The sequence below is a fragment of the Aphelocoma coerulescens genome, chromosome 1 (genome assembly GCF_041296385.1).
Source record: "Aphelocoma coerulescens isolate FSJ_1873_10779 chromosome 1, UR_Acoe_1.0, whole genome shotgun sequence".
In the NCBI taxonomy this organism is placed as follows: Eukaryota; Metazoa; Chordata; class Aves; order Passeriformes; family Corvidae; genus Aphelocoma; species Aphelocoma coerulescens.
The window spans coordinates 19742493-19763694 of NC_091013.1; the positions used below are offsets into that span (position 1 = coordinate 19742493).

At 39.8% G+C, this 21202-nt stretch overlaps 1 protein-coding gene across 8 annotated transcripts in view; it reads left to right on the forward strand.

Moving 5' to 3' along the window:
- ARHGAP6 (Rho GTPase activating protein 6) overlaps nucleotides 1-21202 on the forward strand; it is a 320115-nt gene that overhangs the window by 262701 nt on the left and 36212 nt on the right. For all 8 annotated transcript variants that reach the window (XM_069003617.1, XM_069003628.1, XM_069003639.1 and 5 more), the window contains one exon: nucleotides 16538-16609. In XM_069003617.1, coding sequence (XP_068859718.1) covers nucleotides 16538-16609 — 72 coding nt within the window. The remainder of the gene's footprint in view (nucleotides 1-16537; nucleotides 16610-21202) is intronic.

The following is a 21202-nucleotide window of genomic DNA, read 5'->3' on the forward strand; positions in this document are numbered from 1 at the left end:
TACCCCCTTTTTCTGTTGCAACAGACCCTACTAAAAAGTCTGTCCCCATCTTTCTTATAATCTCCCTTTTCATTACTAAAGGGCTACATTGAGGTTTCTCCAGAGTCTTCTTTCTCTGAGCTGAACAACCCCAACTCTGTCAGCCTGTCTTTGTAGGAGAGGTGCTCCGGCCCTCTGATCATCTTAGTGGCCCTCCTCTAGACCTGCTTTAATAGGTCCATGTCTTTCCTGTGCTGAGGACCCCAGAGCTGGATGCAGCACCCCAGGTGAGGTCTCACCAGAGTGGAGGGGCAGAATCCCCTCCCTCTCCCTGTTGGCCACGTTGCTTGTGATGTAGCCCAGGATGCGAGGGCACATTGCTGGCTTATGTCCAGCCTCTCATCCACCAGCACCCCCAAGTCCTTCTCAGCAGGGCTGCTCTGAATCTGTTCATCTCCAGCCTGTACGAATGCCAGGAGCTGCCCAGGTCCAGGTGCAGGACCTCATCAGGTTTCCGTGGGCCCAGTTCTCAAGCTTGTTCAGGTCCCTCTGGATGATGACCCATCCCTCAGGTGTGTCAACCTCACTGCTCAGGTTGCTGTCGTCTGCAGATTTTCTGAGGGTGCACTCAATATTACTGCTTTGAATGACCAGATAATGAATTTTTGTATGTTTTAAGGTATACATCATGAAGGAATAGCCAGTACAATTGAATTTTAAAATGTTGTAATATCACCTATTGAACGAAGTGAAGGTAATAGCTAGAATTAAAGTACATTTAGTATTTAAATGTCCATCCCGTTTCAAAGTTTGGCACCAGTTTTGGCAACAGATATGAATAATATTTTGAAGTGGATATATAATAATCACTCTATCAGTCCATCATGCTACATCTTTGGTAGGAGAGTAAGAGTCTACCATATTGTCAAATTATTACAGGTTGGTTTAGGTCCATTGCAGAGACAGTCTGAAGTCCATCTCATGTTCCTATCATTTTTAAATGTGTGGAATGAAAACTTATGACAAGAGTTTACAGGCAGCCATCCAGTCAATCATCACAGATGAACATCATAGGACTCTGCAAACTGGGGATTTCAAGTTTTATCCATGTGAAACTGGCTTGGGCACTTTGGGTATCCAAGAATACAAATAAAATAAAATTCCATCACAGCCATCAAGTTAAAACCAGACTCAAGTTAAAAACAGACTGTTAAACATTTTCTGTTTAAAAAACCCAAACCCACAACAGTGAGATATAGAACTAGTACTGTCTGAGGGAGCTTAAAGAGGTCTGTAGATCTGGAGAGATTGAAAAAAATGAAAGATCTACTCTACAATTCATCTACTTCAGAGAATGCCTTATGAAAATATTCACGAGTAGAGGCGAATGGAACTACTTACGTATTAGAAGGTTTAGAAAGCTGTTTACAAAGTCAGACTTCTTTGTGGTTCTTTGGCTGCTTTTCAAGACTTGCTAGAGAATTGCATTAGAACATGCATGTGTCTGCTGGACATTTGCTTCCTGCAGGCATTTGAATAATTACATTTACTGGCATAGGTATTGTGAAAAGTAAAAATGCATTGTTGTTGGCTAACAGGTGTTTGTGCCAAACACGCATGTGTGGAAGTTAAACCAGAGTACAGATACCTCTGCCTTATCTTTACAACCACAGACATGCTGTTACTGGTTGCTTCTTTGTAGAGTTTCAGTCCTCCTGTGCTCAGAAGGTCCCTTTGTCACAGGAAGTGCAGTTTACCTCTTCCAGGGCACATCTGGCTATTCCCACACTTGCGTAGGAATGCATAGAATGGGATACCTCATATGTAATTCCTGTCCTTCACTGTATTGTAGCCATTACCATTAATGAAGAACGTTACTAACATCTCCTAGTAAAATATTCTGTGGTCACAGAGAAAGGATTACCTCCCACAGGAATTTCTTTAACCAGCATGTCATTTAAAATATGCTAAAGTTGCACTGCAGTAGGTAATTAGAATGAATTCAAGTTGACCAAGAGTTACTAGTTTTACATAGATGATGAGATGCTTCAGGTTTGTTTCTTGTTGTTTTGTTTTTCTACCCTTTATCTTTCAAATTATGTAATCAACACTTTTTTTTTGCTCCCATGTTGTTGCAGCGGGGATTACTGCAACATGTATAAGACAGCGAGGCCTGTGGAAAAGAAATACGGCCCGATTCTGGGTAGATGCTTTTCAGAGATGTTAATTTTCCAGCCATGTGGCCGGGGACTGCCGAGGAACTGCGGCAATCACGAGACCAGACAGGTCCTTCCTGCGCAGGGGAACACAAAACAACCAATGGGGAACGAGGCTGACCAGGGGCAGGGAAACCCCGTGCCTCCCCCCCAGGGTCCCCCTTCCCCCTGGACCCCACACCAGGGGGGAGGAACCCCAACACTTCACCCTTTTATTTTAACAAAAAGAGTTTTAAAACTTAACATTGAAAATGACTGGATAAACATAAGATGACAAGAACAATTTCAAAACAAAACAAGCCTGCACCATGTGACCTCCCCCATTTGCCACCAGAAACTAGACCAAGAATCATTTATCTTCCCTTGGTTAATGTGTTAAGTTGCAAGAGGATGTAATTTCCAGGCAAAGCATTACACAGTTTCTTTACTAATGCAATTACTCTGTGGAAGATTTTTAATTTGCTGATGTTCTAAATGGCACAACAGTACCATTCTGGTGATGCTTCTTTGCAGCTTTACGTGTTTACAATATAGTGTGGTTTTTTTCTCATTTCAGAGAAGTCAACCTTCTCTTTATAATAGGAGAAAAAAAAATAATGATGAAATTCACTTTAGGTGTGCTTACATTTTGGTGACATTACAATTCTGTGTATGTCCTTGCACACAAGTAGAGAGAAAAATGAACCTTTTAAAGAAGGTCTTCACAAGCAAATGCTAACTCAGGTCAGATGACTTCTGCAGAGTAAAACTGGGATCAGAGCAGAAGAGGAGCTCATTTTCTTCTGTTCATTGGTTCCAGGTATCTCTTGAGCTGAGGGGTTATTGAATGAGGTTTGATAGGATCAGTTTCCTAAATACCACATGTTCATAATGACTCTCTTTCACAGTCCTGTCCCACTTCACTGATCCTGTGTTTGGAAGCAGTGGTAGGAACTACTAGGACATTATGAGTTGAGCAAATGGGATGTTTGGTCTTTAACCCTAATTCAACTCTTTAAGCATCTGCCTAGGTTTTGAAGGTATGATGTGAACCTGTTGGTGAAGGGGCTTGAATAGGATTTCAGACTTAGGGGTCACATTCGGGTCTTCTCTTGTTCAAAAAGAGAGAATGACTGCTTATATTCTTGCCAGTGGCTGGAGGAGTTGTGGAGAGAGAGAATAAATGAAGAGAGCATTTGAGGTTATATGCGGTTTAGCGGTGATTATGCTGGTGCTGGGTTGACAGCATGATAATGGTCTTGAATGTCTTTTCAAACCTTGACGCTTCTGTGACATTTTGGGGAGAGAGAAAGTAATTCTTAACCTTACTGCTGAATCTGGTTCATTCATTTAGTTGTAATGAATATGATGAAAGGATGCTTTTAGAAACCTAAATGCAGTTCCAGTCATTTAAGGAAAGTCATTTTAAGGGAAGCTGATGCTGCTTGGACATGTGCTGGTGTATGTTTTTGCATGCAAGTTTTGTGACACATGACACTGTGCATCTGTTCACATGAAGTGAGCATTAGTCTCCTGTACAACTTGTTTTAGTAAGGTGAGTTTGAATAAGCAGGGCTGGATAAGTGTGCGATTACAGACTGAGAGCTGAGACTACCCTGTCTCTGAAATGAAAGAAAACATGTCCGGGCTTTCTGAATTTTTACCATTCATTTGTGTACTTTGCCCCCAATACATTCCAGTTAAGCTCTGAATAAAAATGGGAATTAAGAGTTACACAATTCTCTGCTTCTTGTTTATTTTGGCAGGGTGTACTTCTTTCAATCTGTTTTTTGCTTACATTACTCGCCATTGTATTTCATTATTCATTTTCCTTAACGCCGAGAGTGACTATGATTTTTATCTGGGCTTGCATTTTTGTGAAGGCTCCAAACTGCTCCTTGTTTCTAATCACTGACCATGTTACCTACTTTATAGCTGTTGTGGCAGAGGAAAACATCTAAGTGAAGCGTAGTGTATACATTGTGGAATTACAGGCTTACGGACTGGGTGGTTTTGAACTGGCATCAGTGTATCTTCTAAGTGAAGAGGCTTGTTGCCACCCCTCTTAATGCCAACCTCTGCTGATTCTTCTCATATAAATACTGTCTCTAACATGGGCTTATGAATCCATGGATTTTCTTTCAGTGTAGTAGAGTTCATGAAGATTATATTTAAGACATGTAAGGCTGAGATAAATTCTCCTCCTTTATGCTACATTAGTAAATCTTGGTTATACTGTATCAGACAGACTGGTCAGAGGTAAAAACTGTTTAACTTGCTGATTTTCAGATTGAAACTTCCCACCTGTGCCCTCCAATTCAAATCTTTCATGGAAAAATGTATTTTTCCAAGGATTCTTTTTTTCCTCCTGAGAAAAAAAACCCAAATATCTCTCAGTCTGGAAAAAAAAAAAAAAAAGGAAATAAAATTGAATTAATGTTTTAAACTAGGAGAAGTCCCAGCTGCTGCAGGGCAGACATTGTAAGACACAGCCTTGAACTGTGCTACACAGGCATTTATCAAAGTGAAGGTGACAGGAGTTTTTCCAGGCAGAGAGATAAGAAAACAAGATAAAAACTTTCCGATTTTTTTTTTCTCCCAGTAAGGAAATTTGCAGAAATTTTTTGTTGGGATTTTTTCGTTCAAATTTACTTTTTTTTTTTTGCCACTGTTGAGACAAGAACAAAATGGAAATACATCAAGCTTGCAAGAATATAATTTTTCTAACATTGCAACAGGGGAAATAATAAATTATCTTCAAGACTTAAGAAAGTTTTTAGAGGGATGTTCCTTTTTTAATTTTTGCTGTGAGGCAGTTTTTTTATAAAAGACTATGCCATGCTCAGCAAAGTGATTTCCAAGATTTGCTTGTATCACATAGCAGGTTTTACTTGTCTGTTTACATCAGAAAAGCTTTATTCAACTTAGCTATTCCGTCAGTTAGAGGTGAGCTAATAGTTTTAAAAGCAAAAGGTTTTACTCATTACAAAGCTCACCACAAACAAAAAAGGCTTGTCTTTTTCCTAAATTGTATTTCAGTAAATAGCTAGGAGCTTTGATTGAGAAGCAGCATGCATTTTCATTGTGCTGTGTGAACGCAGAACAGAGGTAGAAAATGCTGTTTTCTTCATGGGGAAATTAATGGCACTGATAATGTAAATATGAAAAAATGAGTGCATACCTTAGCACATTTAAAGGAAAGATTTGTGTAACTTCTGAGAACCTACCTCTTGTGTGGGTGTATTTTGTGGAGAGAAAGGAAAGAAATGAAGACAGGGATGGACATGGAAGGAATGCTTAGCTATGGAGCTCGTTGGGCATGAGTGCTGAAAGGCAGGAGTCTTTCAGTTCCCCTCACAATGAAGGGGAGAGATCTTGCTTAAATTCCTAAGATAAATAAAATATTACAATCTGCATTTCCATATGTAAATATCATGAAAAGTTAGAGGAGACAGAGTCATGACCAGAGTTTCTTATTACTTGGGCAGTTGCTTATTTAGATACTGTCTGATGTAGGTTTAGGGTACTGCTCTTAAGCAATCAGATCCAGAGACTGCTGCATGCGTATATTTGATGTTATGTCCCATAGAGTATAAAAATTCTGAGACAAAAAAAATCCTATCTAATGTAGTTTCCTTAGGAGTACACTTGAAATAGCTATTGACTTGAAGTACATATAAATATATTTGGTATTTTGTCTGTATTAGTGTCAGACATGAAAATCTCGACTTTAATTTTAAAACGTTGATCATGACCCTTGGCCATATTCAAAAGTTGAGACATGTGGCAGAAAGAATCAGTGCTGGGAAGCAAAATGCACAGAGGCTCTAAAACAGCTTTGCAAAATTAGGTGTATTTGTTGTTTTTTTTTTTTCCTAAATCTTTGAGAGAACACTAGTGTAATAGAGGTATTCCTGGTTATGTTCTACCAAATCTGTCTTTAGCACTTTCGTGTAGTACTTACCCTTGATTCTGAATTTGCCAATAATCGACATATCTGTCCAGTGATTCTATAGTGACTTAAGAATTTGTGCTTTGTTATGGTTCAAGGCCAAAGAATAAATACCAATAAATATATGCCAAAGAAAAAGCTTTTGAACCTTTATTAAGAATACTGACATTGCAGCCTACTAGTTTGCGTGTTCTACTTGCCTTTGGCAGAGCTTTGCCAACATGTAACACCAGTATAACATGTATTCTTCCAGTATCTGTCTTCGAAAGTTTCAGTTGAAAATCAGACTTATTTCTGTAGTCTTGTGTGTGTTGCTCCTTTCAGAACTTCATAGATACTGATTAGGAAAGATAAAGTGACTCCAGATAGATTTATTTTATCAGAGCTGTGGTACTATATATATCTTTGTATTAGGCTTTTACACTGAAAAGGCTGCCTTGAGATTTAATGGAGACCTAATCTCCTGCTGAAGGTTTTTAAGAATAGATTAGGCAGATGTCCATGTGACACTATTTCTGTGCAGGAAGTCAACCCAAGTATTCTCTGCAGAGCTCCTCATGTCTTTTTCCTGTGTGGTTTATGTTTTTAACGCCTGTTTCTCTTATGATTGATGATACAAAGGACAGGTAATTACTACAAGGAGACATTATTAGAAGTAAGATCCACTGGTCATTTTTCAGAGGGATAACAGCTCAGTTATCTGAGCCACCAAACTGTCCAGTGAGAGACCTGCTGCACCGTGATTTCACTTCCATGCACTGACAGCTCCTCTCTCATTTTATTTCTTCATCAAGGCTCTGAGCAGGAGTATTGTGGACTAATTTAAGTTATGAAGGCTGCTTTATTTTCTTGCATGGCTTCTTCTTTAAGGTGAGAATCTGAGTAAAGACTTACAGAAATGATTCATAACAGCAAGGCAATGCTCAGAAGACAGTGGAGACCTGGGTGCCCTGAACCAACTCTGTGACCACTGGCTGGTCTCCTGAATTCCAGAGGGTTAGAGGAATTTCCTCTTCATTTGAAGAGCTCAACTCATGCTTACACTAACAGCAATGTGAGGGGAAAGGTCTGAGTGAGATGTAAAGAAACTCGGTTGCTTCTTCACCTGCCAATTCACTGCAAGCCAGTTTATTGATAACAATAAATCCCATACCAGTTATATGCTGGCAATTTTATCTGCTCTGCCCCTGGCCCACCCTGTCTGTAGGGATTAAAGGTAACGCTCCTTACCAAATCAAGAGTCATTTTGACTAGCAACAGCACCAAACTACTCCCTCCCCTCCACATTATAAAATTACTCTTTATTTAGGTAGTTGAGGCCAGGAGACAGTCAATTTCTCATCTCCCCCACGGCCCCCCAGTGAAATTAAGGTGTTTTTAGAGCTCTTATTTGTATTTTTCTGTCTCAAACTATAGCATCAAGGCTCCTGTTTGGGTTTCATTTGGTGTTTTGAATTTTTTTTCAATACAGCTAAAATACTTCCATCGACTGTAATTGTTTTCATTTATTAGTGTAGATAGTTTTTGACCTGTTTTTTTTGACCAGTTCTAGTGTTGACAGTTCTCCTGAGTTATGAAAACACTCCAAGAAGGGAGTGTTGCTCAGTCTTCCTGAAAGCTTTTAAACCTCTGCCCATCATTGTGGTTTCTGAGTGTCTTCCACTTAGAAGGGCAGCAGCAAGGTCCCTGATGTATCACAGTCTATTTAAGTCAGGAATTTGCCTATCTTTGGAGATTAAGGAAACTCCTGTCACACTGTAGATACTGCTGTAATGTGAAAAAGTAGTGTCTATATTTTGTCTTGCACCTGCTACTTGACATTGCTGTTTCATGGTTTCATGAATCCTGTCATCAGTGTCAATATAGCAAATACACCCTGAAGCCTAGAAGGAATGGTTCCCTCTAATTTCAGTATGCCTAGACACATTTTTACTTCCACTATTGACACAAGGCATGTGCTCCATCAAAACACCTGGACACTCTCTCTGGCTTTTTTTGCAGGGTTTTTTTGGGTGGGTGGGAGGTGCGGTTTTAATATTATTTTCTTAGGTTACTGTGATTTAGGATTTCTTATGACACGGAAAACCCTGTGCTAATGTAGGTGCTGCAGCAAGCAGAGTTGTGTATGAGTTGAAAATCTGAGTTTGTCTATGCACAGGGAAGTCAGACCTGGCATCCTGCATCTGTTCTCCCTTTCCAGGAATTTGCCTGCTTTTTGCTGCTCTCCACTGACAGCTGTGTACAAGGGTACTTGGCCTTTCCTTTGTAATCCTCTAAAGGCTGCCAGGTAGCTTTGCATGGTTTTTTTGAGTTATTTCCATCATCCTTTCTATGTATGGCAGCAGCAGCCATTTTCCTCATTCTGGCATAGAAAAGTATTTGAGTAACTGTTTATTTTCATGTCAAAATGAGTTTTTTCCTTACGTATGGCAAAAGATTTAACAAATGAGCTCCCAAACAATTATAATTTAGTGTTCGGGTTCTAAAACTCACTGAATATTTTGTTCCTCAGAGCTCATGTAATGCAGCCATTTTAAATGTATTATTAGTTAAAAAGTACTTAAATTATGTAAAACTATATATGTTTTCATTACAGTAATGGCAAAGTAACTGAAGAGGGTTTTTTTCCTGACTTTTCCAACACAATAATTTCTAGTCAATAGTCCCAAATGCAAAAAGTTTAAAGAATACATTAAACAAAAAAATCAAATTAAAAGGGAAGATCGGAAACTTTATTCTTGCTTTTGGTGTGGTGGTTCAAAAAATTCTGCAACTATTAAGAATTCTGTTATTTTAAGGATATTTATACGTGGCTTGCACAAACAAGGCAGGCATCCACTTTGTACTTGCTGAAATGTTTCTTTTGATGCAGCTGTGCTGTGTTCATCTGTAAGACCTGCAGCTTCCTGCACAGCAGGAGTGCAGTGGCCTGGGCAGGCCTGAGAAGCTGCTCCTTCCCAGCTCTTCCCCTTGCATGGGTGGGCTCTGACATCCCCCTCCCTCTGTCTGTGGCTTCAGGAGCCCTGGCCTTGCTCCAGAGCCCAAATCCCATATTCCCTGTCAACTTAGGTTTGGTTCTCACCCTTAGAATATGTTGCCCCTGCATTTGCTCGCCAGTCTCTTCATGACAGAGAATCATGGAAGAACATATTTGAAAATACAAAAGTAGTTATTTCTTTATAACATATATACTTGGAGACTAATTAAATCCTTAAACACACTAGGGAATGTATAGGCAAACGGAGTGGAAATGTCATGTTTTCTTATGATTCCTATAGCCACAGGAGTTGAGTAGCATTTGTTATCTGAATTAGAGCAGTGACCAAAGTAAGTTGTTGCCGTGATGGTGGTCTTGTGTTTTTGTTTGGTTTTTTGTTTGTTTGGGGGTTTTTTGTTTGTTTGGGGTTTTTCATTGTGAAGAAAAAGTCATACCTATCCCACTTCAGTTACAGTCTGTGTTTTCCAACGTGCAACATTTTTTGTTCAACAAGTTGGTCATGGCTCCTTCTGATAGAAATAGACCTTGCAAATAGGTTTCAATAGAAATAGTGCATTTTTCTAGATTTGAGTCTAGTTTGGAACTATACTTTTCAAATTTGTTTTCCTAAAACACAGGGCTGTCTACTGTAATATGCTCAGCTAGTATAAATTGATTTATCACCTTTGTCTTCAGAGTAGCAGTGCAGTATGAACAGATGTGTATCAAAAATCTGTTAGTACCTGGCAAGCAAATAATGTAGCATTGATTGTTTGGGTTTTTTTAAATTTGTATCAGAATCACAGGAGGTGGTAAAATGGAGGTATTGTAAAGTGTTATTTGATTAATAAAACTGTAGTTCCTGTAGGGATGCAGCTTTCTTTTGAAGTAGGAGAGATTTCCAGCAGTTTTGCCTTCTAGGCAGGTTCCACAGAAACTTGTGAATACTTCCTAAATAAATAATTTAATTCGTCTAACAGTATGACCAAATTCTTACTGTTCAGCAGTAAAGAAATTGTGTATAACGCAGCTTTTAAACTTCCAGCAGCTGAATCACTTAAACCTGCACAACTGTACTTCGTAATTCCTCTGTGTTTCATTTTAACAATTAGTAGAGCCTTAGCCCAGAGCGACTGAAGCCTAGGTCTGAAGAAGATGCACTAGCAAGTTACTGAAGACTGCTGGGGTGTGGAAGAGGCGAATTAAAAGTACACTTTTGTCAGGTGGCTGGGGGTTTTCTCAAGTGGTTGTATTGTATGCACTGTGTGTTGCTGAGAACATTGTTTCCTGTGCAGTCATCTTTCCCCACAGCTCTCCTGGTTTCTCGCCGTTGCCCTGAGAAGGGTTTGGGTCAGGTGGAGCTCCTTCCTGGAGGGCTGCAGAGCGCCGGCCCAGTCCCCCCGTGCACAGTCCAAGGGGAGGGACATCCCCTCTCTTGAAGAACTTCAGCTCTGCCCTTTTCATGCTGTTTCTTCTGCCATAAGCATATTTATCAGGAACTTCTCGGAGAGGGGAATGCCGAAGCTTGTTTGCTGCGTCAGAGGAAGCAGCGTGTAAGAGGAAAGCTGCCTCTGATGTGTGTGTGGTGCCTTTGGCGAGCAGCCTGAACCTGGCGCTGTGGGCTGAGGTGAGCCAGCTGCCACCTGGAGGGTCATGACTGCAGCTGAGGGATACTCTTGAATGAATATGGCTTTTCTTCCATCAGCTGCTGGCTAACAAGCACAAAGAAATGCTGATTTAAGTCAAAGTGAAATAAAGCGAGCAAATAGGCCATAAGGAAAAATGGGACAACAGCCCAAGGCTTCTGAATAAATACAGTTATCTGCATCACCAATGGAGATCTTGTGTGTGAATGGCTGAGGCAAAGGGTGAGAGTGATAAGAAATACCTGAAGGCTCAGGCTTCCCCTTTTCATATTGTGTTATGTGCCAAAATCTGTAGCTCCTGTTTCTCTGGTTGACTTTTTTTGTCTTCCATCTGTGTTGCAGCTGGCAGTGCTCTGGAAGTTACTGCATGGAGACAAAGCATTTCAACATGTTTTTATAAATAAATGTTTCGAGATGGACATTTACAGTCACAGAAATGGCTAAGTAAAACCAGCACCCTCTTCTTCAGCAGAGCAGCCCCAAGTGCATATTCAGAAATAAATTTGCTTTGTATAGTGACCCAAAGAAGTAGCTGCAACCACAAACACTGTGCAACTGTCAGTGAATGAAGTGCAGTCTTGTCTTTATTGTGCTCTGTCAACAGAATTTAGCAGTGTTTTCTGATTGACACTCTCAATTACTTGCAGTATTGCACAGGCCAGAGAGACTGCAGCTTGACATTTAGCACGCAGGCTGGCTGTGGGAGGCTGGCACTGGGGAAATGAGTTGCTCTCGATGAGTGAAGTGAACCAATGAGTGCTCAAGATAGGTCAAACTCGGTGCTTTTCAGTTCCATTGGTAGTAATTTTCAAGACAAAACTGATTGCAGTTTTAGAAGGTGTATTCTGGCTTTTTTCTTTAAATGCTGTTAGATCCAATTACTAGTGGTTATTAAGAAAAATGGCCATGAATAGAATTAGAATTACTGTGAAGAAGTAGTTTAGAAATCTCACAATATCAACCTTTTTATCTGTTTTGATAATTGAGCTATAGGTCTGATAATAATTGCCGAGGTAGCTCCTCTTTTTATACTGTGTGACAAATATTCTTCCCTAAATGGACAAGAAACTCATTTCTCTTAAGCAAAGGAAGTTGCCAATAGATGGGGAGGGAAGTTCTCTTCATTCTACAACCCTGTCAGCAGCACATCATCTCTTCTGTCGAAAGCCCACTGAGTTAAATTAGTTTGAAGGATTTGTATGAATTTATGAATTATGTTTTTGATTAATAAAGTGTCCTTGCATATAAGTAACATAAAAGGGACATCCATTCTTTTAGATAATCCGCCAGCCCAGGTACAAGGAAAGTGCTGAAGGACCCTGATTTTGTTACAGGTTCACTTCAAACATATTTGACACAGGGTGTTTTTTCTGAACCGTAATACTGTAATAGTGTCCCAGAATTATGTACAAAGCTTGGATGATGTTGTACTTTTTTACTGCTTATTATATTAATTATTGAAAAAATATATTGGATTAGGATTTCACAGGATATTGACAATTAAGTGACACAATCTGAAACTGCTGGCCAAGAGTTCCTGAATGTTAACTTTGTGTGCCACTGTGTAATTTTGAGCTAATTACCTGTACCTAATTTGTGATGCTTTAGCTTATGCTGAGCAATAATTCTACTTACCAAATAGACTTGTTGATTTCCATAAATATAAATTGACTAAAGAAGTACTGGAAGTAAACAGCAACTGGATTCAGCCTGCACTCCCTCTCTTTCAGTCATATAAGGTGTTGGTAGGTGGTCTTGTGCAAAGCAACAGAACAATAAGTTTAAAAATTTACAAAGTTCTCTTTCTTTCTTTTCATTTTTTAAACTGTTAAAGCTGAAGTTTATATATCCTCAGTGTGAAAATGACTTATTACCTAGATTGTAGAACTGTGGTCTCACTTAGAGAGAAATTTAGGCCGTGAAATGGTCTGTAGAAAGTCTGAGATTTGATAGTGTAAATGCTAAAGAAATAGTGTTAGTGAGGACACTTCAGGTGAATTTCAACTTTAACACAAAATATTTAAGCTTTGATAATCTCAGAAGTCAGACTGCTCAATTCTTGTCAAAAGTCAGTAGATCAATACAAATAATCTTGTATTCTGTAGGCTGTGTGGTTCACTGACAGAGTCCTAAAGAGATTTTTGAAATAGAAAAGTCTTTTTGGCATTAACTGAACCTGGAAGTGCTCACCACTTTGGAAAAACAGGTCATGTAGCAATGTAATGTGCACTCAGGAGTTTGATTCTAGACTCTTGGTCTTTTAAATATTTATTGTGCTAGTCTTAATACATAGAAGCCCAGGGAGTGATGTAGCATTGCAGTGAAAAATGCAGCAAACATATAAATTAGTAAGTACTGAACAGGTCAAGTCCATTTCTGAAAAATGAACTGATCTGCACAGCTGCCTGGACAGGTGCCCTTCAGGAAAAACAGTGGGTTAGCAAAGGAAAAAAAAGCAGCTTCCTTTCCTTTGACCGTTGTCATTTGAGTGTTCCTCTAGTCTTGCTGATGTTCTTGAGTGGAATCTGTTGAAGGAGGAGTGTATTGTTAAGCTATAGTAAGAAGACATAAATTGACAATTATATATACAAAAGGCTGGATAACAGCCCAACAGCTTTTATTGCTATGTGGTTTGAACATTTCCAAAGTGGAAATTAAAAATAGCCAGTCCATCCATACCTAATAGCGCTTTGGACTGATACAATGCTATTTTGCATAATATTTGCTAATTAATTTAAAAACATACAGTAGGTATTAAGCATGGATAATAATGCTTTGCCACTTTCTCAAGAATATTTTGGATATTAATTATGTTCTCAAAACCACACTGCAGCTAGTAAGTACTAAGCATTATAATTGTGAATTGAGTTCATTTAATATGTAAAACTGCTGGAGTTGCATAAGTCTTTAAACACATTATGAATATTTCAGCAATGTTCATGCCTGATGTACCCTGAATCAACAGTAATTTCAAAACGTGTTTATATGTACAGTGTATAGACTGCAATTTATCATGTCTTTTGCTGAGGAGGAGGAGAACTTGAACTGACCTCAGACCTCTTGGTAGATCTTCTGAGCTTTAGCTTTTGACTGAGATTCCTCTCAACCTTATTTTCATACGCAACTCCTTTTCTCTTGCCGTGAGGTAAACTGTAAATGATCATAGCAAAACACTGCATTTTACATTAAATTTTGATTCTTTCTCTCATTTTTTAATGTCTCAGTAGACTTCAGTGGGATGCCAGAATATCAATAAATGGGTTTTTGGAGAGTAAGGCTCTGTGACTCCAAAGAAGTGTTAGTCATCCATCAAAAAGCTTCTCTGAAGCAGTAATTTGAATTTATAACATGGAAAATAATTTGAAAATTATTTTATATATATAAAGCCAGAACACAATGATAGCAGGGAACCTTATAAGAATAAGCTGTCCTGTCAGGTGTATGTAAGCAGGCTACCAACTATTCATATTGCTGAGAGGTGAAAGAATTTCTTTTATAAACTCAATCTTAGCAACAGGAAATGTCAGAAGGTGTGAAAAGTCTGGGCTTTTAGTCAATCAGAATATGACTTTGAGTTATAACCTTGTCATGTGGCTAAGAAAAAAGGAAAATCTAATCATAGACCATGTCAGGCAATGAATTACCACCATTATATTGCTGAACTCTCATCCAGAATACCTTCTCACTAGTCAGCCTTATTTCAGAGAGATGAATTCTCACTGGAGCAGGTGTGGGCAAAGGGGAATTAACATAACCAACACATGGCAATTCTATCTCGAGACAGGAACCAAAGATCCTAGTTAAGGGAGTGCTGGGAGCCCTTCCATCTGGGAGGGCTGCTGGTAGCCTGGGGTGCATCGGGAGATCTTTGCCGGCAGAGCAAGAGGGGTGATCCTGCCCATATTCTTGCCCTCAGTGAGGCCACATCCAGAGTGCTGTGTCCAATTGTGGGCTCCTCAGTGCAAGAGAGACAATCAGCTACTGGAGAGGGTCCAGGAAATGCCTACAAAGATGATGAGGGGTCTGGAGCATCTCTCTTATGAGGAAAGACTAAGGGAGCTGGGTCTCTTTAGACTTGAGACAACTGAGAAGGGATCTCATCAGTCCATATAAATATCTCAAAGTTGAGTGCCAAGAGGATGGTGCCAGACTCTTTTCAGCAGTGCCCAGTAACAGGACAAGGAGTAATGGCCATAAAGGAAAACACAAGAATTTTCACTTCAACACAATGAAGAACTTCTTTACATTGAGTGTGGCAGAGCACTGGAATAGGCTGCCCAGGGAGGTCGTGGAGTCTCCCTCTCTGGAGACATTCTAAACTTACCTGGTCAAATTCCTGTGTCACCTGCTCCAGGTGACCCTGCACTTGGGGGGAGTGGTTGGACTAGATGATCTCCTAGGAAGGGACTAGAACTGCCTTCCAACCCTCCCTTCCATTCTGTGGTTCTGTGGTATCCTGGAAATAACTGCAGAGTGCGAGTGGAGTTGGTCCAACCACCATTACAAAAAGTAAAATGAAATGCTACTTTTAAATTAAAAGGATATTAATTGGCTATAAAAAAGTCAGAATTTGTTGAGCAGTCTATCAGGTGATGTTCTGGACTTGATTTTTAGTAGGATTTGTGGGAAAAGTATTTAGAAACAGCTTGTATTCTCTCATGACCCCTAATTGCAAAGATGAGAGTTCATCAACAAAGATCCACTTCACTCCTCTGGGGTGTGTTCCTTCCTATAAAAGACCGCTGACTTACAGAACTAGAAAAATGTGTTGAGACAGATTATTTGGTGACCCTCTTGCCCTAAATGTGAAATGGATACAGTGTGCTCATTTTTGAGTTTTTGCCATATTACAAAATCAGTAAGGAAGAGGTACATGTTCATTAAACTTCATCTAGAGCAGTGTCTAGCATATCAGTTCCTGTGGTAGACCCTTTATATTGCTGTGAAAGTTGCAAAATTCAAAAGGTACAAGTTAAAGCAGGCCCTTGACGAAATCCCTGGTATTTGTTGAGACCTAATAAATAAAATGCTGTTTTGTTGACTTTTCATTATAAAAGATGCTGCTGAAGGAAATAATGATATAATCATTTTGATATAATCATTTCAAGAACCAACCTGCCTCTGATATTGCTTAAAATCTTCGGTCCTTAATACCTTAGTGAAAACTTGGACAATATATCGGTTGTCAGAACAATCATTCCTTTGAGACTCTAATCCATCTGAACCAATCTGGACTTGCTGTACCCAGCTGCCAGCTCCCCATATGAGTTCAGATCAGATGGGTCATGAAGGTGGTCAGCTATCACCCATGGATAGGGTGATACATGACTGATATGCAGAACTTTATCCTGGGTGTTAGTAATCCTCCCTTTCCAAATACTGCCTTTAGTTCCACGGCTGAATCACAGTCGTGTGACCATGGATGAAAGGCTACCCAGTACCTTGTAGGTTTATGGTGCTTTGCTGTCAAGAGCACCCAGCAAGAAACCTCCATTGTTAACTCTTCAGTGACCACACATGTAGATGTTCCCAGCAGCATGCAGGGGATACATCCATTTGTGTTCCCCAGTACAGCCTCAGTGTTTGGGCGAACAAAGGCACCCTCCTTTGGGCCAGAGGACTGTGACGGTTCCTAGTCCTTGTGCAATGTGCCTCACACCCTCCCTGATCCCCAGTGCTGTGACCATCTCACTCCATGTTCCTACAGCTTGTGCAGCAGTTTGTTCAGTGTTACTTCTCTTCACTTACTTCCTTTTTTTGTTTTCTTTTTTTTTTTTGCCTCTCGCAGATGGACAAAAGAGGAAGAAGTCATTAAGAAAGAAACTGGACTCTTTAGGAAAGGAGAAGAACAGAGACAAAGGTAAAATGAGTACATATTCAGTGGTCAGGTCTTAGTTTTGCATATGAGATTTCTTTAGTCTGAAACATACTTTTTAAAGTAGGAGAATGTTGTTGAGCTGATACACTGTCTACGTATTTATTTTCAAGCTGAAAAATATGTTTTATCTTTTCTGTTTGACTTTAGTGTAACTCAGATCTCTTCCACTGAAAGGTTTTTTTTTGGTTTTTTTTTTGGTTTTGTTTTTTTTTTTTTTTTTTCCCCCTGAGAAAATAAGGAAGACTTAAAGGACTGCATCTTTTCTCCATTGTTCTTTCTCCGCAGTTTCACCATCCAGTGCGAGTGTGGTCTGGATAACATGATCCAGTCCTTCACCTGCATTTGTTCTCTCATCTTTCAATTTACAAAGCACATAAACCCCGCACTGCCCAAGCAAGTCAGTTGGTTTGCTTTTCTTTCTTTAACCTTAGGAAAAGAGACATTGTTTAAAATATGTGAGTGCTTCAGTACTACTGATCAGTTGGATTTTAATAAACTCCATGTGACATGGATTTACAGATATGGTTGTACTCTTTTGTTTGGAAACTAATCACCTTTATGGGCTGGGTCCTAATGCAAGACCTGAAGTTGAACTGTAATTCAGAGCCATTTGAACCAAGTCTAAATACTGAGACATTGAAAAATGTCTGTGAAATTGCATGTAGGTAATTGTGCATCTAATTTTATGTTCACTTCTGGAATGAATTTCTGTAAAAATGGTAGTAAAACTCTGTATTGATACCCCAGTTTCACAAACATGCACACAAATGCAGGAAATTGTGACAGGAGACGTGACCTGGTTACTCTGATGTCCTTACTTTTAGTCTAGTTTAGTAGAAGAAGGGAACTTTGAAATTCCACTGAAAAAATTAACATCCCCATTTCAAAGTTACTTTAGATAGTTGTTAAGAAAAAAATTTTTTTCTTTTAATTTTTTATTTGATGATTTAAAATACGTGATTATTATTTTCTTGATTTAACATTGGTTATGGTAAATATTTGTATTAATCTTTCTAAAACTGAATGTCCCCTGACACATTGGTTTGATATATCCAGTGGCTTCCTGTGTTACATTGCAAATATCAACGTTTTCATTTGTAACAAGAATTACTTGATATATGACTTGAGCCCACATGCAGGAGTCATAATGATTTAATAGCCTCTTTTGGGGGAAAATCTTTTTTGTACTGTCCTATTAATGCATTACATTTGGCTACACTGTAATTAGTGATTCTTACTCTGTTTTTTTCTGATGTTTGTACAGTTAGAAGTGCAAAGCAACTTCATTCTGCGTAAAACCTGCCCTCCTTTCAGTGCATTTGCCAGATATTGATCTTAATAGGGCTTGTGGAGTACTCTTCTGCATCAGAAAAGGATAACCACATCCTGCTTTTTTTTTTTGAAATGATCTGTCTCTCACAAATATTTGATGTACTGAGAGCTTTTATCTTTCCTGCCTTATGGGTAGCATGACTTTGGTAGTCTCTGTTGAAAGTTTCTCTTTAGAAGCTCTTTTGAGAGTTAAAATACATTTTGGGGTTTTTTCTCGCATTTTTCTTTGCTGTAGTAGATTTTAACAACGATAAATCGCTTTGATAATTCACCAAAGACAGAATTTTGCTGTGTCACCCAAACCTGATGGATCTTTGCAATTGCACTTTCAGAGCTCCACCAATGCTCTTTGGTGCAGTGCCTTGAGAAGTGAGTGTGTCCTTTTGGTGATGGATGCAAATCCTTAACCTAAAGTTGGTATTTATTCCGCTAAATTCTCTGTTGCCAAAGATCTTTCAAATAATAATTTTCTTACATTGCCTTGCATTCTTTTGTATTTCCTTACAGCCATGTTTTATTTCAGCTGACCTCTGTTTCCAATAATTACACAGCTGCACTGGTTGAGCACTTCCAGATAATATTAGTTTCTGCTATTACACTTCTGTTCAGGGATTTTCTTGTGTGTCTGCCTTGCATGGTAGCATTTATGCTTCATTCAGTTAGTAGGTTTGGGGATATACTTGATTTTTATTCTGAAGGGTTTTCTGAGTGCACTTTGCCTTTTAGGGCTCACTAGTTTCCACGGTGAAGCACTTTGTACTTATTCATCATTGTTTAAATTTATCTACTTCCTGGTTTTCAGCCTTGCTCATACTATCTGGTTAACTATACCAAGCATTTTTAGAAATCACTATGCTGATTCTCCTAATTTTAATTCCTTTTTTCTTATTGTTATTTGAAATTCACATTTCAAACATATACCCCTCTGCTTTTATCCTTTTTCTTCCATCTCTCACTGTCTTATTCTGAGTTACAGAGATGTTTTACATGCGCCCTCCACTTATAAAATATTATAGGAGCAACCTCTGAGAAGAAAATACCCCATCACTTCTCAAAGAGTAGAATCTGTATTTCTCTCCTTCCTTTAGGAAAAACTTGGGTTGATCAATAAGGGTCCAGGAAATTGGAAGGAGTCAGGTTCTGAACAGGTTGTGTTAGCAGAGTGAAAAGAAAGGCATTTTTGCTCTTACTTATTGCCAAAAGCAATTAGGCAAAAATATCCCAAATGGAAGCATATGGCATCTTACTTGTCAGGTTTTCTGGCAATGGTTGGTTCTGGTGTACTTTTTTCTGCCCTTCTAAGTTGTTAAAGAGCATCTGTTTCTCAGGTAGTTGCTGAGCAGAGTCTTAGTGACAGAAGAGGGAATGAACAACCAGGATTTGTGGTTTGTGCCATGGAGGCTATCACAGTGGTTGAAAGGTGGTGGTTTTCCTGTGGGAAGCAGCAGCACCAGCATCTCCTCCAGCCTCAGGAGTTAGGGGGGACAGTATTTGCCCAGCTTTCAGCTGATGAGTTGGCTCTGGAAAGAAAAATGTAAGGCCTTGTGCTGCTGGTCTCCATAAAGATGAACCTGCTATGCTCACGTCAGAATTGAGCCCCACCACGTTCCCTGTACAGTGGCCTCTATGTCACCTGAAGGAAGAGTTAACCTCCCTCCACATGCCTTTCACAGCAAGCTTGTTCTGTAAAGAGAGTATCTCCCATTTCTGGCCAGCCGGTCCAAGACAAACACTCCTCACTGTGAACGTGGGTGTGCTAAACAAAAGGCTGGGAGCACACACTTACCCACCCAGGCAGGTCCCCAGTCCTCATGCCTGAAAGGGACGCCTTCCTTCTGTTTATTTTGGGGAGTTTGTGGTGGGTTTTTTAGTAACTAGTCCAGCTGCGCTGTTGTGAGGAGAAGAAAACAACAAGACCAGGCCACAGAGGGCGTCGGAGGGGAATCAATCAGGGAAGCTGATTTCCAGACACTTCATACAGAGGAGATGCAGCTGCCTTAATGCAGACTTCATTTCCATCCCTTCAGCATCACTTTTGTAAACACAGTTGCAGTTGGAAGTGTCATTAATTCCAAACATTTCGAGTTTTCTCTATCCCAGCCTGGGAGCCCCACATACCCAGACAAGTAACAGCTGAGGGGACCGTGGTGTTAGGTCCTGCCCAGAGTATGTGCCACCTGAAATCCCCTTTTGTAAAGACAGACTGCTGGAGGTTAATCCTGACAATCATGCAGCACCATGTGATCGTGTGCGTGGGTTGCAAAGATAACAGGGATGTGCCTGGCACAGGAAGCCACAGAGGTGGAAAGAAAGGGCCACCGTGCTGGTCACCAGGGATGCACGATGGAGGCCTCAGTGCAGCTCTTGCCTGACAAACCCTCTCCTTTAGCACCAATGTGCACTGAACTGCCCCAGGGTGCAGGTTTCTGGGGTTGCTCTCTCTGGAGACGTGCCACCTCTCTCCAGTTTGTGCCAAAGACTGTTCTTCCCCCCACCACCCCACCAGATGTCTATACTTAAAAGGCACAACCAAATGGAACTACGAATTTTTGCTAGGACTGTTTGGAGATTTAATAACTTGTATTTTAGGACTCAGTCCAATCTGTGGAGTTTTTACTGTCTAAACTTCACATTTTATTTAGATGGATCAGTCAACCTGTCTGTTAAGTTAGTTTCAGCAACCTGCCAGACTTCTGAAGGCAAATAAAGACACTACAGTAGAATTGAATGCACTTTAAATGAGTTTCATATCTCTATTTTGTCCTTTTTGATATCTGTCAACATCTCAATAAAAGGGGAGAAATTGTAAAAGAAGTGTTTTTTTCAATTGTTTTTACATCTCTGAGTGATTCACCAAAGCAGGATATAGCAAAACTTGCTGGATGCAAACAGACTAAACAGGAGAACAGCACTCCACCCAGATATTTAAGCAATATTTTCAGCTTCCATCATTCAAGGTTTTTGCTTTACCCAGCCTGCTTGTTATTAATGGCCATCATGACCCTCGATCCTACTGTCTACATATGTCTCTAAACATTGGGCTTGGCTGCTGACAAACAGTACTCAGGCTGGAGGAGCAGTGACATGTCCATGCTGCTTGGAATAAGACATTCTCAGGATACTGTGCATGCTGGCAGCTGGATACTGTTCCCTTGTGAATTCAGTGCTAATTCTGACGGCAGCAGAAGCAGAATCTTTTGTCCGTCCCGTGCCAGTGATCTGGGTGTCAGCATAAGCAGGCCT